This window comes from Charadrius vociferus, unplaced genomic scaffold (assembly GCF_000708025.1).
Source record: "Charadrius vociferus isolate BGI_N301 unplaced genomic scaffold, ASM70802v2 scaffold102, whole genome shotgun sequence".
Taxonomy (NCBI): domain Eukaryota; kingdom Metazoa; phylum Chordata; class Aves; order Charadriiformes; family Charadriidae; genus Charadrius; species Charadrius vociferus.
In genome coordinates, this window is record NW_009647212.1 from 2,622,389 (window position 1) to 2,640,533 (window position 18,145).

General features: G+C 39.6%; 1 protein-coding gene across 1 annotated transcript in view; it reads right to left on the minus strand.

Annotated features, from left to right (window-relative positions):
* Window positions 1-17,982, minus strand: part of LOC104296069 (neurexin-3-beta) — a 140,284-nt gene extending 122,302 nt beyond the window's left edge. Inside the window, exons 1-2 of the mRNA XM_009895897.1 lie at window positions 17,851-17,982; window positions 17,035-17,206 (exon numbers count right to left, since the gene is read on the minus strand). Coding sequence (XP_009894199.1) covers window positions 17,035-17,206; window positions 17,851-17,982 — 304 coding nt within the window. The remainder of the gene's footprint in view (window positions 1-17,034; window positions 17,207-17,850) is intronic.
* Window positions 17,983-18,145: the final 163 nt, after the last annotated feature.

Consider the following 18,145-nt stretch of genomic DNA (forward strand, 5'->3'; position numbering starts at 1 on the left):
CTTTCCCTTTTTCTCCCCAAGAAAATTTGGCACCTCAATCATAAATATCAGAGCCTGATGGTTAAATATGATCAGCTGCCAGTCTTCTGTCTTTTTTCTGGAGTCCTCTGTATCCCCGCTCCATGCACTATCTGATCTAGATAAATAGATCAGATTCACTTCTAGCTTTAGCTCTTGATAATCTTCAATCTAGATCAAACTAAAACGGGGGAAAAAAACCAACAGAATTTGCTTGTGCTAATCACTATTAGCAGTTCCCACAGGAAATGCTTCTGATGCAGTGCAACAGTCCAGGGGGAGACAGTTTAAATTTGCTCATGGGCAAAGCAGAATTTTCTTCCAAAACCCTTCAGTGTTGGATGATGTTCTGCTTTTCCGCTCATGGTTCCTTCAAGAAAACAAACAATCTTTATTGCATTAAGCTTATTTCTAAACCAAAACGGATTCTTAAGCCAACCAAAGTAAAAGAACAATTGAAGCTCTGAAAAACGTTGCTTCTTGGCCTAGATATGAATCATGATGATTTACTGCCTCTTTGGTGTCAAAGAGAAAAGCTGAAAGGTTCCAGCACATTGCACTGGGCAGAAAGAAAGTACTCTCTTCCAGGTGGAATATTAATCCAAACTGATGTGTTGTCAAGTCCGTGAAGATGCTAAAAAGAATACTATAAGAAAACATTCATCTGTCCTAAATTAATGCCAAAGGCTGTTTTATGAAGAGACACTACAGACGCATTTTCTTCATTGCTTATAAGTCTCTAAAAAGAATGAGACATTTCATCTAATGAGCAGTTATTAAATGAAAGGCGATATGGTTGATACTAATTATTTAAGGAAACCTTTTGATATCACTGCTGAAGGTTTAAACTGATTCCACCTCTCTTTCCCTTATTGTAGATGGAGTTTCAGTAGGAGAAGGGCGAGTGAGCAGTTAGCGTTTGATAGCTCAGTTCCTCCAGTGGCTTTTAATGTCAGCTCCCTTTGAGTTTTTACGGATGCCCATAATCTCGCTAAGATTTACATACACTTAATTGACATCAATACGGGAGGGAGGCATGGCAGCTTGCTACGGCCTGCAAAGTTTACCTCTGAGGGCTAAATCCTCTACTGACATAAACTGACCCAGTTCAATTCAGCACCAAAACTCTTCTAGAGCTGATGCTATGTGCCCTGGAAGAGGAGACTCGCGTGCATCATGGAGAAGCTACCTTTTTTCCCTGATAGGTAATAAAAGGCACAAAAGTTTCAGAAGGGTGTTTGTGATTGGCACACACTGAACCTCTTTAATCACTTCTGTTTTCAGGAAGCTACACTTAAAAATTTACAGTATACTGATTTGTCCAGTTTTAACACTCCCTTAAGTACGCATTTTGATCTAAATACTACAAAATACAACCTTTATTTGTTCACATTTTGTATTCAGCTAGGAAACTGAGACAAGCCTATTAGTAAAGTTCATATTTAGGACTAGAACCTTCTTCTCCCATAAATCAGAAAGCAAAAACAACACTACGATCAGCTTTAGCATCAGGCCTTTATATGTATAGCTGTTTACTTTATTGCATTACTGTAAGACCATATTGTGGTTTATGTTATATAACATAGAGAATGTTTGCATTAAAATCAAAACATGTAAGAAATCTCTACTCACAGTGATTTTTATCAAACACTTCAAAAAAGTCCAAACCTGAAACCACATATGTGGCTTATACAGAAATGAAACAGGATGGCCACGCAACTAAACAAAATAATTATAAGGTGGGTGATCTGGAATCTTTCTAACTACCACAAACTGTCCCTCTACAAACTCTTGCAAAGCTTCAATTTTACCTTGTGTAACAAGGGGTGCTATGGAAGATTAATTCAAATTTGGGATTTTATTTCATTTGAAGGGACTGAAGAATAGCCAAATGTTGACACTGTTTATCTTTGCTTCAGCTCTTGGATATTAAGTTTTTCCCTCTGCCTTCCCTGTTCAATTTGCTATTGAATTCTCATTTTATTTCTTGTCCTCACTTTCCCCTTAGTCCTGGATGCCCTTGACTTTATCTTCAGTTCCCTTCGATCACATTGTTTGCTGGGAGCCACACCTTTCCTTCCGTTCATCTTACCATGGACTGGACTTAAAAGCTGACCTTCACACTGCAACTCTCCTCAGCTCACTGCCCTCATGACAAAAGACAACGAGGTCTCGGTAAGGTAAGTACTAAAAATAGGAGAGAGAATTATCAAGCAAGACTACAACAGCAAAAGTTAGAAACAACTCCAGTAGCCTGAGTAAGGTTCTACTGCCTCAACCAAAAGCTTTATGCCGCTGCCACTCTCTGTTTTATCTTATCTTTTTTAGCCTAAAAAATGCAAAGTGCTAATTCAAAGCAAAGCAGCATTCAGGCCAAAATCATTGGGAAATTCAGAGCCAAACTAGGAGACTAGTTTAAATGTCTGTGCACAAGGTGCAGCTAACATGGGCCATTGTGACCTTGATAAGACTAAGGAAGACTTTGACAAGTCATCTATTCACCCCTCTGCCCCGGGACAAGATCAGTAACATTTCAACCTCCCTTAGATTAATCTTTCAATCCTGTCTTGGATGACTGAGAAAATTGAGTGCCTTGCCCCTGATAATCCAACACAGAAGAACAATAGGAGCAAAACAAAAAGAAAACTCATACTAGCAAAGGTGGAAGAAGGTTAATCAAACTTTTGCAAGGGTGCAAAAGGAAACAAAAAAAAAGTTAGTCTTGTGAAAAATGTGACTCAGGTCTTATTTTATATAAGCAGATTATAATGAATCATTTCAGCCCTATAGAAGCTGAGGCCATGGGCATGAGATAAAAGCAGTCGGCTTTAGTTGTCTTTTGATTTATGTTGAAAAACTGAACTAGTGTACATTACAGAAAAAGCAGTTACCAGTTCAACCTTTTTACAGATATGAAACAATCTGGGTGTCTACATTACCACATCTTTGAGATTTTTTGTAAGTAATGTGTAAATTATTGTTTTCTCACTGAGCAGGTCCAAATTAAGCCCCATATCAGGCAGCCAAGGCTAAAGTGACTATTAAAGAACAACTGAAACTACATATTGATCTTTCCATTTTAAACAACAAATTTCATTTTGCAGGAAGAGATATGAAACAGATCAGAATAAAATCCACTGCTACTGTCCCCACATCCCACTTCTTTGATTCCTTTGGGAAAGGTCAGGATCTGATTTATATAGCCCAGTGAGAAGAAGCAGCAAAAAACAAATGCCAAGAACACTTCATTTGTATTGATGCTTTAAATTCTACTGACTCCCATTTATCTAGGGGTTGCTATTTTGTGGATTATGTGAAGTCAGGGAAGAGAAATGCTGGATCTAGTTTACGTGTGTTGGGTTAGGCACTGGAGCTACACAAGTGCAGGTATTTTGCTTCCAGGACCAACGCGAGACTGAAAACAGAACAACTGCCTTCGCATGGTGCAGTATCTGATGTAAGAAAACTTGTGGCCTTACAGTTGCTTCACAAAGAGTCAGTGGCTTACTATCATGGAATCATGCAATTTTCAGAGTTGGAAGGGACCTCTAGCGAGGATCTAGTCCAACTCCCCTGCTAAAACAGGATTGCCTAGAGCACATTACTTAGGACTGCATCCAGGCGGGTCTTGAAAATCTCCAGAGAAGGAGACTCCACAACCTCCCTGGGAAGCCTGTTTCATGCTCTGTCACCCTAACCGTAAAGAAGTTTTTTCTTGTATTTGAATGGAACTTCCTATGTTCCAACTTGCATCCATTGCCCCTCGTCGCTGGGAACCACTGAAAAGAGTGTGGCTTCATCCTCCTTCAACCCACCCTTTAGATACTTATGAGCAATAATAAGGTCTCCCCTCAGCCTTCTCTTTTCCAGGCTAAAGAGTCCCAGCTCTCTCAGCCTTTCCTCATCGGGGAGATGCTCCAATCCCTCAATCATCTTAGTTGCCCTACACTGGACTCTCTCCAGCAGTATCACATCCCCGCAAACAAGAGCACTTGGGTAGACAGCTGGCTTAGGTCTGACACAGCCGGCATGGAGGCAGGGCTAGAAAAAGCACTTGATTCCTGCAGAACCACTTGGGTCTTCGTGCACTGTGCTCCCTGTTCAAGAAGGGCTCTTCTTTATGTCTATCAGGCATTACACCGAAACCAAGACTCCCTGGTTGGAAGGTGCCGGCAGGCACTCCGGTGTGTATGCGGTAATTGGCTCAGTTCCAGCAGGACTTGCAGTCTCTGCCTTGGTGTTGGCAGTGAAGGAGCCGGGCTGGCCCCACCAGAAACCTTCAGATGTTTCTGGATCTCATTTCCCTGTGCATGTATTATCAGGGGGATAAATACAGGGAGCTGAATATACAACAAATAGAGAAAGTATGTAGAGTCCGTTCCCATGAATACACTGCTGAGTATAGGGAGGCTGCTCAGTCAGTAACATTAATGACAGTAATGCCTATAAAGCATTTAGTCAAATGTCACCAATGAGGCTTGGAAAGCTAACCAGTTACAAATAGCAGAAAGGTGAAAACCCTGTGGAAGGGGGCAAGTTCTCTAGGGTGTGTTCCAGGAGATAACTAAAAGCAAGTAAGAAACTGATGAAAAGAATTTTATTAAGAAGCACTTCCTATCAAGAATACATATTAGACAGTGCTACTGCCTCCTCTGGGAAATTCTTGAATTATTTAAAATTTTACTTGATAAAGTGGTGGGGATATCAGTTGATAACAGAATGGAATAAATGAGACCAAAAAAGCCTTTCCCATCTCCAACTGCTACAAATCAGTGAACTTTGCCTCAATCAGTGAACTTTTGAAATCAAGTCTTCTGTTTGCACCAGCTTAGAAAAAGGAAAAGAGAATTCCAGGACCCTGTAGTGACCCAGTAAGCCTTCTCAAAGACAAGTGCCATTCACAAAGCCAAGCCATGAACTAGAGGCGCAGGAAACATCCATACAGTGAAAAAATCATTACTGAATAACACTGTGTCAGAAGGTAGACCTGTGGGAAAAGGAAATTGTAGTTTCTGTAGATATATTTTTCGTACTCCAACCTTTTAAATCAATTTCTTTCTTGGAATTCACCTGAGTTTTGGAAATTGCTATGGAAATGCTAAGTAGTGAAGGGGTAAAATACCACTCAGTCTGCACCTGACAGGCTGTCATGCAGAGTGAACCTCACTGACTTGGAATTTGTGGGGCTTAATAAAAAAATACGAAATAATTCACAAGTCCAACACTGGAGTTTTCAGTCTCCAGGTACTCAGTAAATAGCAAAGATACAAGTTCACTGACCCAGAAAGGTTTCCATACTCAGTGAAGTGCAGAATATTTTCTATTTAAGTCCCCAAAGATGATGTAGATTGTTGCTTTATCCCCACTTTCCTAATTGGAAAACTGAGCCAGAGAGTGGTAAAAACATTGCCCAAGACCACAGGGAATGGCATCTATAAAGCCAAGATTCAGGAGCTTCTGGCTCGCAGTGCAATGACTGGCCCCTTTCATGTCTGATCATCTTTTTCCACAGTTGCTCTGCTTCAGTCCACAGCATTGGATTTCAATGACTTTGCACTTTCCAGTGCCTTTTAGAGCAGGGAGAAGGCTGATGGGGATGTGTGAGCCCCTTCTGTCACTGTATGTCAGCTGTGTCAACCTGGGATTACAGCTGGCACTGTTCTTTCTGCAGGCAATAAGATCAGAAAAGCACAAAGTTGTTGTTCAGGCCTCTGATCCCTCAAGCCAGATGTTTGTTTGCTCACTCTTACTGCGTGTGTGTGTGTGTGTGTATGAGAGAGACAGACGGGGACAGAAGGAGAGAAGAAAGAGAATGTATTATAACAATTCAATTTGGCCAGGAAAACTGAAACAGAACTAACTCAGGACAGAAAACTAACTATATAAATGTCTAGGAGTTCACTGCACTGTGCTGTCTAGCAGGAGCCTTGCTTTCCAGTAATCTTACTTAGCCTGATTCTCCGTTTAGGAAGTATTTCTCCATCTTTCTCTCCACTACACTATACAGCTACCTTATACGTATCATCAGCTGACCGAACCCATAATAATTCATCTTATGCCAGGAAAGGAGAAATTGATCAGAAATTTTTGATGATACTGTTTATGCTTGGTACCTGGGCATTCATTCAATCATGGACCAATGGACACAAACGGATGGGAACCACTCGTAAGATCTGAGCATTCAGACAGTTAAAATAATCATGCTTACGTGAGCAGCTGTACACTTTAGCCTGGAATTGTTAGCAAGACCAAGCTATCAGGATATACCTACATCTCAGTATGCAATTACAGTTCCTCGAAAATGGCATGGTGATGATTTTAGCAAGAAGCATGCTGGGTGTCAAAGCGATACAGGGAAGAAAACAATGGCTTGGATCCCTCTATGAATGCAATACACATTTTTTACCATAGTATCTCAAGCACAGGGACTCAAAGGCCCGTAGGGAGTATAAGAATGTGATTGAAATATTTAGGAAAATCGTTCGGCCCAGGGTTCTTATATCAGATGCAAAAAGGGTGGAAGGATGAGAACAACTAGGGAGAATGATGCATTAGTGCCCTATGGATTTTATATCTTGACATACTTTAAGTCATCATTTGACGTAGAGCAAGCCTAGGATTGGGGAATTGTAAAACTCATCTTCTCCTGAGTTATGCCACATGCCATACTACTGTTGTCAAAGGTTAACACGACTTTTTATAAGCACTCACTGTGTGCTGCAAGAATTTATCTTACATATAACCCTAGTCTGTAGGACTAAGCTAAGACGAAAGAACTGAGACTCGAGAATCAAGATCATCAATGGAAAAAGCAACAGAGAAATGGAGAAAAAGTAGAAATGCCACTAAACTGCCTAGGTTTTGTTTTCTTTTGTTCTGTTTAAATTGTCTTGTTTAAATTTTGGCTGAACAATGTGCTCAGAACACAGAAGAGTAACTTCTATCAAATTCCAGCTGGAGAGGGAGTGGGAGTATTTCCACATGATCATGTCTCCCTGGATAAATTAATGAGGGAAAAAAGAAAGCATTTGCTTTCCAATGGAGTAATACAAATGTAATGAGTGTAGCCATGATACGAACATGTTTATGTGACCTCATATTTCAGGTCACAAACTAAGCATAACAGTAGGATAAATTTTTCTAGAAGGACATCTTTTGGGGCATACTTTTGTTGTTGCCATGGTGGGTTACTGTAATTCTCTGAAACATCAGACACTTGGCTGCTCTCCAGCTCAAGAAGCTAATTAGGTAGATAAACAGGCTCTGGGAGGACAGAATAGAAACCATCCTATATCCAGGACTATTGGTCAGAAGTGTCAGCAAATTTTCTTCTGACGTATTTGGTATCTGCCTGTAGACTTGGCAGACCGGACATCCAGTCTGATTCAGGAAGATGTAAGAATGACGTTACAACAATTCAACTAACAGCATGCGGCAATATAATATGTATCTCTGTTCTTTTGGACAGCACCAACAATAAGTTTTCCTCAAACTGTCAGTACTTTCTGATTTCAGTAGGTTTTGCTTTTTTATCCAGGCTATAAATAAGAGAAAATATTCCAGCTAAATTAAAACTAATATTACCTCTGTGGCATATATTTGCATGTGAAAACAACTTTTTATGTGACTGTTACGTAGCAGTAATAGAGACTGCTATATAAAAATGCTTCTTATTCCTTCTCCCCCCTTTCCCACAGCTCAAGGACTACCCGTACAATTCTAGGTGGGAATTAGACGGTCAGGGCTACTTGCATGAAGAGACTATTCTGCATGTACATTTCCTTAGGAAAACTTCTTTCAAACCTACTGCTGTTAAATAATGTTGTACTGTTTGTTCTGCCTGGTTACCTTTCTTGTCTTCATAAAAAAAAACCAACATGCATCTCCCTCTTTCTTAATGCCACGCTGACAGAAATGCCGGTGCTTGATAGACTACCACTCACATGGGCTTGAGGTGTTTGGTGAAGGTAAGACTGCAACTTGTGTGTACTGTTTGAGTGCAGCATGTTATAAAAGCCTGGATCAGTTTTGAAAACTGAAACTTTGACAGGAAGGATAAGTACTGGAAGTCACAATATAGTCACTTTGTTCTTTTTTTCTGTCTTTCATCTCCTCTGTCCTCAAAGACACAACTCCGAAGACAGAGAAGTCCTACAGCACTTCTATGCTGTTTGGGGATAGAGGTAAAGTGGAAACGAACCACAGCATCATACTTCCTGTAGGAAAGCAAAACATGAAGCTAAACTAAGCTAAGCTAAGCTAAACTAAGCTACACAGAAGCTAAACTGTGAGCATAGTGGCAACATTTATGTAACTTATTCATCATGTCAGATCCTATCCCATCATCCAGTATGAACACACATGCATCAACATGGGTGTTTCTGCACAAATTCCGAAGTACATTTGTCTGTTGGTGACTTAATGTGTGTATGTTTATATCTCAGTGGATACAGGGGACCAAAACTGAGTGTTCATATCATGTAGCCATATTTATCTGTTTTCCAACCTTATAAATATATTATAGATGTTATGGCCCTGCAGTGACAAGCTACAATCAACTCTGGATTTCATCAACTTGTCATGCTTTAATCATCCCTCTTGGCAGATCTTTCAACATATGTCACAGTACTGTCTTCAAAATGTGCTTTTCCAATGCTGTTTTATTAACCCTGTCTTTTTATATGTTTTAGGCTCATTATGAAATGCGGTAAATCTGTCAAAGGCACTTTACATGCCATCTCCAATTCATGCTGATAGGAAGCATCTGAAAGCTCATTTAAGTCCCACAAAATGAGTACAATATGAAAAATCAAAACCCACAAACAAGTGTATGACAAGAACCCTGGGGATCATATTCAGCCCACAAGGCTAATCAAAATTCAGTGCTCTTGTTCCTAACTCATTACCCGCTCATAAGGGCATTTGGATAGGAAAATATTAAGACCACAGTGGGATCTGGCAGTACCGCAAAGAAATCCCTTCAGCTTGCACATCAAGCAACGGGACTTATTAATGACTCCAAGTAGTCAAGTAAAAGATCCGTGTGCCTCTTCATGGAGACAGCTTCAGCCAAGTTTCTTACTATGACCTTGGTTTTAGTAGTAGTGAGAAGGAAATGATAATAGCCTCGAGTGTGAGGGAGTGAAGGGAGAGCCAAAGGGGTACAAGGAGGCAGAAACCACAGCTGGGGGGTTGGGCTGGAAAGAAGAGGGAATGAGGAGATGTCAAAATCACTCTGGAAGAGACAGAGGAAATTTGAGGGAGGAGTCGTCAGGCTCTGAAAAGCACAGAGAGCAAGTTATTTCCTCTAATAAGGCTCAGTTACCAAATGTGGGAATCACTCAAGTAGCACAACATGCACATGCAGGGGTACTGTGCAGGGATAAATACAAAGTTAGAAAGGAAGAATGTGTTGCAATGAGTCGGATGTCCCAGTTAGTTCTGCTTTTGAGTTTTCCTTGTTAATGTCCCAATCAGCATTAGACCCTGCATTACTGAGCTCATGAGAAGTAATAATTACACTATTGAATATTTCCAATATCAGAGTCCATGTCAGCTGAAGAAAGGGTATGCAGTCTTCTCTTAAATCCTCCAGAGATGCTACTATTAGATCATCCAAACTTATCTTCTCCTTTCTGACTAATGCATTATAAATTAAATAAAACAAAGTTGGGACAGGTGATATCCCATTATTAGGCCAATTGATAACAGGTAAAAAATACAGACAAGGTTTCAGAAATACAAGACCTTAAAAAAAATTACACAGGGAGAAAATGAAAATGTCACCGATAAAAAAACAAGAACAACTCTTATTTCCAGAAATAAGGCTGCTTTTTTTAACTGTATTGGACTGAGTCATAAAAACTATCTGTCTTCAGTAATCCTGCCTCGGTTATAATCGAAGACAGATGTTATACTACAGGTATAACACACTATTCCTCTGTAATTAAGCACTCTTCCTAGAATATTAGTGTTATCTCTGTTTCACAAACAGGAGGGCTAAGTTACCCTCGTTCAGATGGTCAGCAGGTAGCAAAACACAGCACACAGAAAAGGTGGCTCAGTCCCCTGCTTTACTTTTGGGAAATCTACTGTCTCCCCATATTCAGCATAAAGCCAGTGAGATGAACCCAAGCCAGCATGCAAAAAGAATCTGGATGCAACCTCGTGAGACCTCCTGTTTCAAGGACAAGATGGGGACAAATATATAAAAGTCAGCAGTCATGGCTGGGAGCTGTTTTCTACAACTCCCATCTATGCTTTACATCAAACAAATCCCTGCTAAATTTTGTCTTTAACTACAACAATCACTGAATTATCTGAGGAAATTCCTCATCATAGCAAGCTCTTGTGTGTTTTGTGTAATTCCTTTACAAATAACCTTGAGCCTTGTGTATGTCCTCTTAATATCTCAGGAGAGGATCTCACTTTCTCCTCCTCTCTTCCTCTCCTGCCTGCCTCCCCCCAGCCCCCCCAATTATCTCTTGCTGTCTTCTGGGTGGTTATGTTTAATCTCAGGATTAGGCAGAAGCCTGCAGTTTGCCTTGAACAGCTTATCAGCTTCCAAGAGACATTTACAGGAAGAGAAAGACTCCAGTTTTGATAGCAGTAATTGTATTTAGCTTGTAAGATACAAGGCTATTTATCTCACGGCTGGGAAACCACAGAGGGAGAGAAAGAAAATGTTGCTGATAAAAACTAAATAATAAAACCAAAAAGAATGAAGAAAAGAAGAGAAACAACACCCTCCTCAAAGTCCTTCCAGTAGAGGGATGAGGTGGGAAATGGACTTCATTGAACAAAAAGATCATGCCACTTGTGGAAGGAGATTGAAAATATCAGGGGAAAGGTGATAAATGGCTTGAGTAGGACAAGAAATGACCTGTTTCAAAGCAGACTGAACTCTAGTTCAGTAGTCACAATTGCGTAAAACTCAGGGAATTTGATTTGTAGAGATGGGTATAACTATTTTTAGAGATACTGAGCACCAAAACTCTATTTAAAGACAGCTGGAGCTGTGGACACCTATGTATCTGAAAATGCAGTCTGTTTTTTGTTTTTCACAGAAACTTACAACTGGACCCCTCATGGGTCACAGGGTGTCATACAACACTTGATATTTAAAAAAACTTGAGTTTCCTTACTTATTAAATGCTCTTCCCATTCCATATTTGCAGTTCAGTCCCCTTTTCTCAAAACAGCTCCATGCTCCTTTCTGTGACCCCAAAAACCCTGTAAAATCCCTGATGTCGACTTAACTCAAGTTCTGTTTGGCCTACTCTACTACTGCATTTTTAAAACACCTACAATAGTTTTGGGTGGGTATTAAAAAAAAATAATTAGGATCTAGATATTTTGGATCTTATTAGGCTACAACCAATATTCTAAGTTAGTACAATCCAAAGAGCACGCAAGCAGGGCAGAATTAGCACCATCCCACTGAGAAATACTCAGCACTTTGTTCAAGTATCCCATGGTCTCCAACAGCAATACACAGACCTCCCATTTCAATTCTTATCCCTTTAGTCACAGAAGACTTAGTAAAAGAAGGGTAAGATGGAACAATGCATACCATTCAACTGTATTAAAAGGGGAAGGTCAACATAAATATTATACTTTCATAATCATAATTCCTTCTCTACAGTTAAAACAGGTGAGACATACAGTATGTATTAAATCTATAATATATAGATGTTTTATATAATTTCAGCTGTCTCACATCACCTGCCTGGTACTCACCAAGCAATTTCAGATCTTCCCACCAAGTAAATGAGAAATATATTGTAGCAAGAGAGACTTCATGCCTTTCACATTTTAGATAGGTAGGACAATCTAGACAACTATCACTTTAATCTGTGGCTCTGGAAAGCATTTTGTTTCAGGCAACAGCAGTTGAGAAAGAATGACTTTGTCTCACATAGACTTCTAAAGACATAGTTTAGTGAAGAGTTTACACTGGCATAAACCAGCCTTGCTGATAAAGGAAGTCATCTTATCTTTCCCTGTGCCCTGAATGATCGTGTCCTCTCCCATGTGGACTCTTTTCCTGGGCCAGTTACGTGGTGAATGTCATTGGTGAAGTGATCCAGTTGAAGATGAGAGAGAGTAGAAACCAGAAATTTGACTATTTAAGCAACATGAGTATGGGACGGAGTAATGAAAGAATGAACTCCTCTGTCCACCTCCAGCTGTATAGTATGGTAAGATCCATCTACGTCAGTATTTTGGTTTGAATGAGAAGCATGCCTCTGAGGTGTACCTCCAACTCCCTACACTTGTTACATTTTGGTTCACATACTGAAATGTTCTCAGGGAATACAAACTGGATTCCTTTCAAATGAAATTAAACCAGAAGATATGCCCCAACTGTTCAGGGGCATTCAGTCCTAGGGACTGGAACTATTCTGAAGGGAAACCCCAGTACAGACACCAGGGTCTCAGAACCAACTTGCTATTTTATAGATACACACATATTGGGCCACAGTACTTGCCAGAGCAGTCAAAAAGTCCCTGGAGTTCTGCTGTCAAGAGCTAACTGTCCAGCTTCCTAAAATCCAACTTCCTCAAAAACATGTACTTGAGAGAGAGAATGAAGTAGGGGTACAGAGGACGAAATCTTTTTTCTTTTATTCAGTGCCAATAGAACTGCAAATTAATGTCATTTGAAAGGGTAGAGACTCCTAAAAGAAGGCTGAGAGATCACTCAAGAGAATGATAAAGGGGAAAAATATGAAATCTGCATTGGGTGGATGAACTAATGAATCCTGATAAGGATCCAGTTGTTTAATACTGTCCTATTTCTTATTTTTAAAAGGCAGGAATAAAATCCACGCCACAGTTCTCTTGCTAAATCATGTATTTCTTTAAGTTACAACCTCTTCCTGCCTCTCACCTCCCTTTCTTTAATCGTCTCCTTTAAAATATTACTCCAATTAGACTTTATTTTGGTGCACTGATACTCTTGCTTTACAGCTTCGCTTCACCTAGTTTTGTTTCTTTTTCTACTGCAGAAAATGTAGTCAGTGCATGGATGAATGAACAGGAATATCATACTTGTTTCGATATACACTATAAATCTGGCAACACACAAGTATTTCTTTGCAAGCAAAGACAGTGGAGAGAGAAAAAAAAAAATCTCCTCAGAAATTATGAAAACTTTGGGACTGAGGTATCCGAGTTCTGTGCCAAGACAGAATATTTGTTTTTAACCCTTCTGAGAATTGCTGACTCCTTCCCAACCTCAGGATTCCTAATTTAAGTCCTTCTGTCCTACTGTAAAGTGCCTCAAATTTGATGAGTTTACTGTAATCTGAAATAAAAACACATCAGAGGCTTCATCTACCTGAAACAGCTTTCCTATCTTACCTACGCTTGGTCCAAAATGTCTCCTACTTCACCACCAAAAACATTAACTTAGATATAGAGAAGGCTTTCAGCGGGAGCATAAAAGCAAGAAAATAACAATGACCAAGTACAATCTGTTATTTGGGATGTACACCACAGGGTGAAGGCGTGTGAGACAACAGAAGGCAGGCAGGCATGGAAAATTGCTCTTTAGGGCATAGAAATTCATATGCATTTGTTAGCAAAAAGCGTATATCCCGACTGAGAAATACGTTGCAATGATCAGCTTCATGAATTAAGAATTGAGGAAGTGACTATCAGCACAGCCTATTGAAAAAGCCCTTTTCCTTATTGTGTACTTGAGGGAAAGCAGAAAGGGCAAAACTAATGCAGATAAATCATAAATGGCTCAAAGATTTTGGCTGAACTAAATCGCAGCAGCTGAATTGCAGATAGCAGTCCCTGTGCTAGTGCTGCTATTTGCCAGGAGCTTTGTCTCAGATACCTGCACCGGGCCGCTGTTCAGAGTCTTACTGCCCAGTAAGAGAAACTCTGGCAGGTCTGGAATGGTACAACTGGTGAAAGATCACCGCTAATTATTGGGATTATTTCAGTCCCAAAGCTTAGCCAATCTTAGCTCCAGTTTAATTCCATCCTTTACAATTTCTCTCTAACCTTTTTCCTCACAAGAAAGCATAAAGCTCATGTTGCAGGTGACTGAGATGTAATTGGATGCTATAAAAACCAAAATGTCAGCACCTGAATTGTAAGTTTGTTGCTTTTCCGTTTTCCTTCCACTTCCTTGACTTTTATATGAAGTTGCAAAAATACAGCTTTGGAGTCTTTCAGTCCCATTGGGCTAGTTTCATTTAATTTCAATTTAACTGAAGACTGTGTTGTAAGGAAAGCCAATATTCTCTCTCTTTGCTCATTTAATGAATATCCTACTTTTATTTGTACTTTCAATTGAGCAAGTAATTATGAGTCTAATGCATAATCCTTCTACAGGTAATAAAACTTAGAGAGGAGCATGGAAATGCCATTCAGAAAGCAGCCCTGCTGCCTGAAGATTGCATCATGTGTGATCACAAAGTTTGCTAGTTTGCAAAATTTGCGAGCATTAGGCTGTACTACTGTGCAGGAAATCAAGCACACATGAAATTCTTCATATTACAGACAACAGAGCATGCGCAAACATGCATGTGCTACAAATATGATGTTTTTAAACACTACAAATAATTGCCTTTCCAGAATTGAAGTGGTCCTACGTATAAAATACAAGATTCCTTAGCTATTATGACACAAGTCTGAAACCAATTGCAGTTTCAGCAGTCTCCAGCTGAACGACGCTAGATTAGCCTGGGTCAACCCAACCTCAAAGCTTTTTACAGAGTTGAAACTCTGCTGAAGACCAGTTTGGTCTTGCACTCAGTATGAGAAACGCTACTGCAATTTTGGTCTGTGAAAGATAACAAATTATTCATTTCAAAAGCTCCTGTTTGGTTTTCTTCTAAACCATTAATTCGCCAGAAAATGGAACCAATAAGGATTGGTTTCCTGTGCTCACTGTTTTTTCTCATTGAAGCTTTTCCTGAATCTGAGGCATTCATAATGCCCCTTTATTAGATAGATATTCTGGTATTTAACATGAATTGAGATCAAGCCACAGTCCTTTCCTTTGGGAAGGCTGGAACACTGTCCTCCTCCCTTGGTTATTTTCCCTAGCCACATAGATTTTTTTTTTTTTTTTAAACTTTTACCCCTTTTTTAAATTCAGATAAAATATCGGTTTGAAAGAAACTGGAAAAAATTAGGGAGACACATGCACACACAGCAAGTACGATCCCATAAGCCTCTCAGAGGGACAGGCTGAAAACTTCATCATTTACAAACAGCCAGAAACTGAAATACATGCATGGAAAGGAAAAGGTGTCTGGAATATAAAGGTGTCCTTTTCCCTTGGGGAAAAACTGCATATACTCAATACTAACCCAGAACATAAGATTAATGCCAATTCTATAAACCCATATATCTTCTAATGAAAACACAGGAATATCTTTAGCCAAGACAGAAGCAGAGGGTACTGAAGTATTCTCTGAGTGTGATTTATTTTCCCTTTAAAAAAATAAAAATATTCTCTAAGGCAATGAGCTGAATATTTTGTTTCTTTACACCAGGGACTTACTACAGCAAGTAATAGAAGAAGAAAATTTATTCATGGGGTTTTTACTAACAATAATTGGCTGCCAACTGGATCAGAGGTATTTTACCACAAAATAATTGATGAAAGGAGCAGAAGAAAGATGCTTAGTTTGGGCCTCTCCTAGCCATGCTTCCCTCTCTAACCAATGGATAATAGAGCTAGAATCTTACTCAGCATGTGTCTCATGGCGTTCTTGGAAAGCAATTATTTCACAGAAATAAGGATAATTATTAAAATGTACTCTTTTGCATATACATCACCAAAACACTGACAAAGTATCACACTGAATTACGTGGTAGAGGTCACCACAGGACAGATCACTTATATTAAAATTTTCTTGTGTGTTTTCTGACTCAGTGGAAGAGATTAAATTATCCCCTTGGAGCAATTTATTAGTGTAACATTACATAAACAATTAGGATATTTCTCATAATTTGAGGTTAAGTGGCTTATGGGCCACCCCTACACAACTAGCAAATTGTCTCATGTTTATCACAGAATTCTTCCTTCTATCCTGGGTCAGTCATGTACAACCTTGAAAGGAAGAACTGGGAGTTGCTTAAACTTAATACTGGAAACTGACAAGAAGACCAAGGCTTTATCTTAGACAATAACACCTGAAAAAGAAGAATGTGGTTAACCTTGGAATTCTTTCCTTGTGCTCCTCCTGTGTTTTGTAACCATCCACATCACCAAGCCTTAGCTATCTGATGCACTGTCAACATCACTTACAGCAATCTGTTCTTCACTTGGAATGTGTTTGACCTTTTAGCATGGTGACATACAATACCACAAGGCTGTGATTTGCCAGTGGTGGGACAAAACACAGGACACTGATTCAAGAGCCAGTTGTTCACTATTCCTAGTGGATTTAGGGTGATGATTTCTAAAGAGATACTGAATTGTTCCACTGCATTTTGACCTAAAGTCAACTAAGAGTTGACAGCTTTGGCTAGATTGTTTATTATCTGCAAACCTAAAAGTAAAATTCAAGTGATGAAAGACTATGAGCATAAAGTCTGTTCAAATACTTGCAACTTAATCTTCCACATTACTTGTAATTCAACTCTGTATCTATGATAGCGTCTTGGGTGTGGCTAGAGTCACCCCTCCTTTTTGTAAGGTCTATTCAAAACTTTTCTCCCTTAAACAGTTAGAAAATATCACAAGTAGCAAAACCAAATTTGTTGTTGAATCAGTTTGTGACTCTCTGCAGAACCAGGATTCACTTAGAGACCTCTGAAATAGTAGGATCTATGTGCATCATACCACACAGTTGGTGTGTTTTCTCTTCCTATGTAAAGGACCATACTTTGTTTTCCAACAGACAGAACGCATGCCACCAGGCTCATCAATTTACTCTTGCGATGAAGCAACAAAGATTTATATAGTACCCAGTTGTTAAACATTTTTTTTAATATATATATGGATAGGCAGAAAGAGAAAAACAAAGAGAAAAAAGTATGTACCTGTTGGGTAGTGTTCATTCACTGGCCAGCTGTCAACTTGAAGCGTGGCGTTGCCACCGTTCCTGGTAAAGCGTACCACGTGGTATTTGCCATCATTTACAGGTGTGCTTTCTTCTTTAATAGAGATGTCCACTGTGCCGATATTGAAAACTACACCAATCTTGCCTTGCTCCTGAAATGAAAGAAAAAAAGGAAACAAATGCTTGTAAATTGGTGCCTATTAGGAGAATGTACTTGGCCTATAAATCTCTAATGGGTAACTGTGCCGATAGATGGCACTGAAGAATACAAGGAAGCATTATTTTGAGCATTTTCAGGGCACATTTCATTGGCTCTGCTTCAGCACAAACATTGTCTTTCACACTCGTCTTTACAGCATTCAGCTGAACATAGTGACTCATTTGCTGCCTTCAAACATCACAGGGGACAGGTGAGAAATCAGGCAATGAAAACACGGAGATGTGGATAAATAGTTATTTGAGCAACATCTCTACTGATTAGTAGTCACTTGTTCAATTGTCATCTGAAATGCAGCCACAGGCAGCCTGTATTCCAACTGTTTCACAAACAGAATAGCAGAACAAAACAAACAGCCCCCACCCCAAAACAAGTAACTGTGGAATCCAGCAGGGAGAATGCAGTTACAAGATGGACAAAATTAGAGGGGAGCAAAAATGTAATTAACCAACTTGGAATTTAACCACCTGAGGGAAGCTAATTGCTCTTAAACAAAATGGAGAACCCTCCAGACTTTCAAAAGGCAGGAGTAGCCACGGTCTTTTATTTTTCTATGTCACACCCTAAGCAGTGCCTTACCATAAGCAGTCCTCCATAGTGTTTTCCCAAAACTTTCCACCAGTCACTGACTGAAAGCAAAGAGCAGGCAAAGCCAGTTGTACCAGCCATAACGCTTCCTCCTGCAGCATCCCTCATGTAGTTCCAAGTCATGACCCGATTAAGTGACTTTAGGTTGTAAAACACACACCCGAAATATATTCAGGTTAGATATCCACATTTATTACTACCAACTTAAACAGTGACAGAAATTCCCATCACTGTATAATATACATTTAACTAGAATGCATCTTCAAGCTCTCAGCCAGAAGAGGCA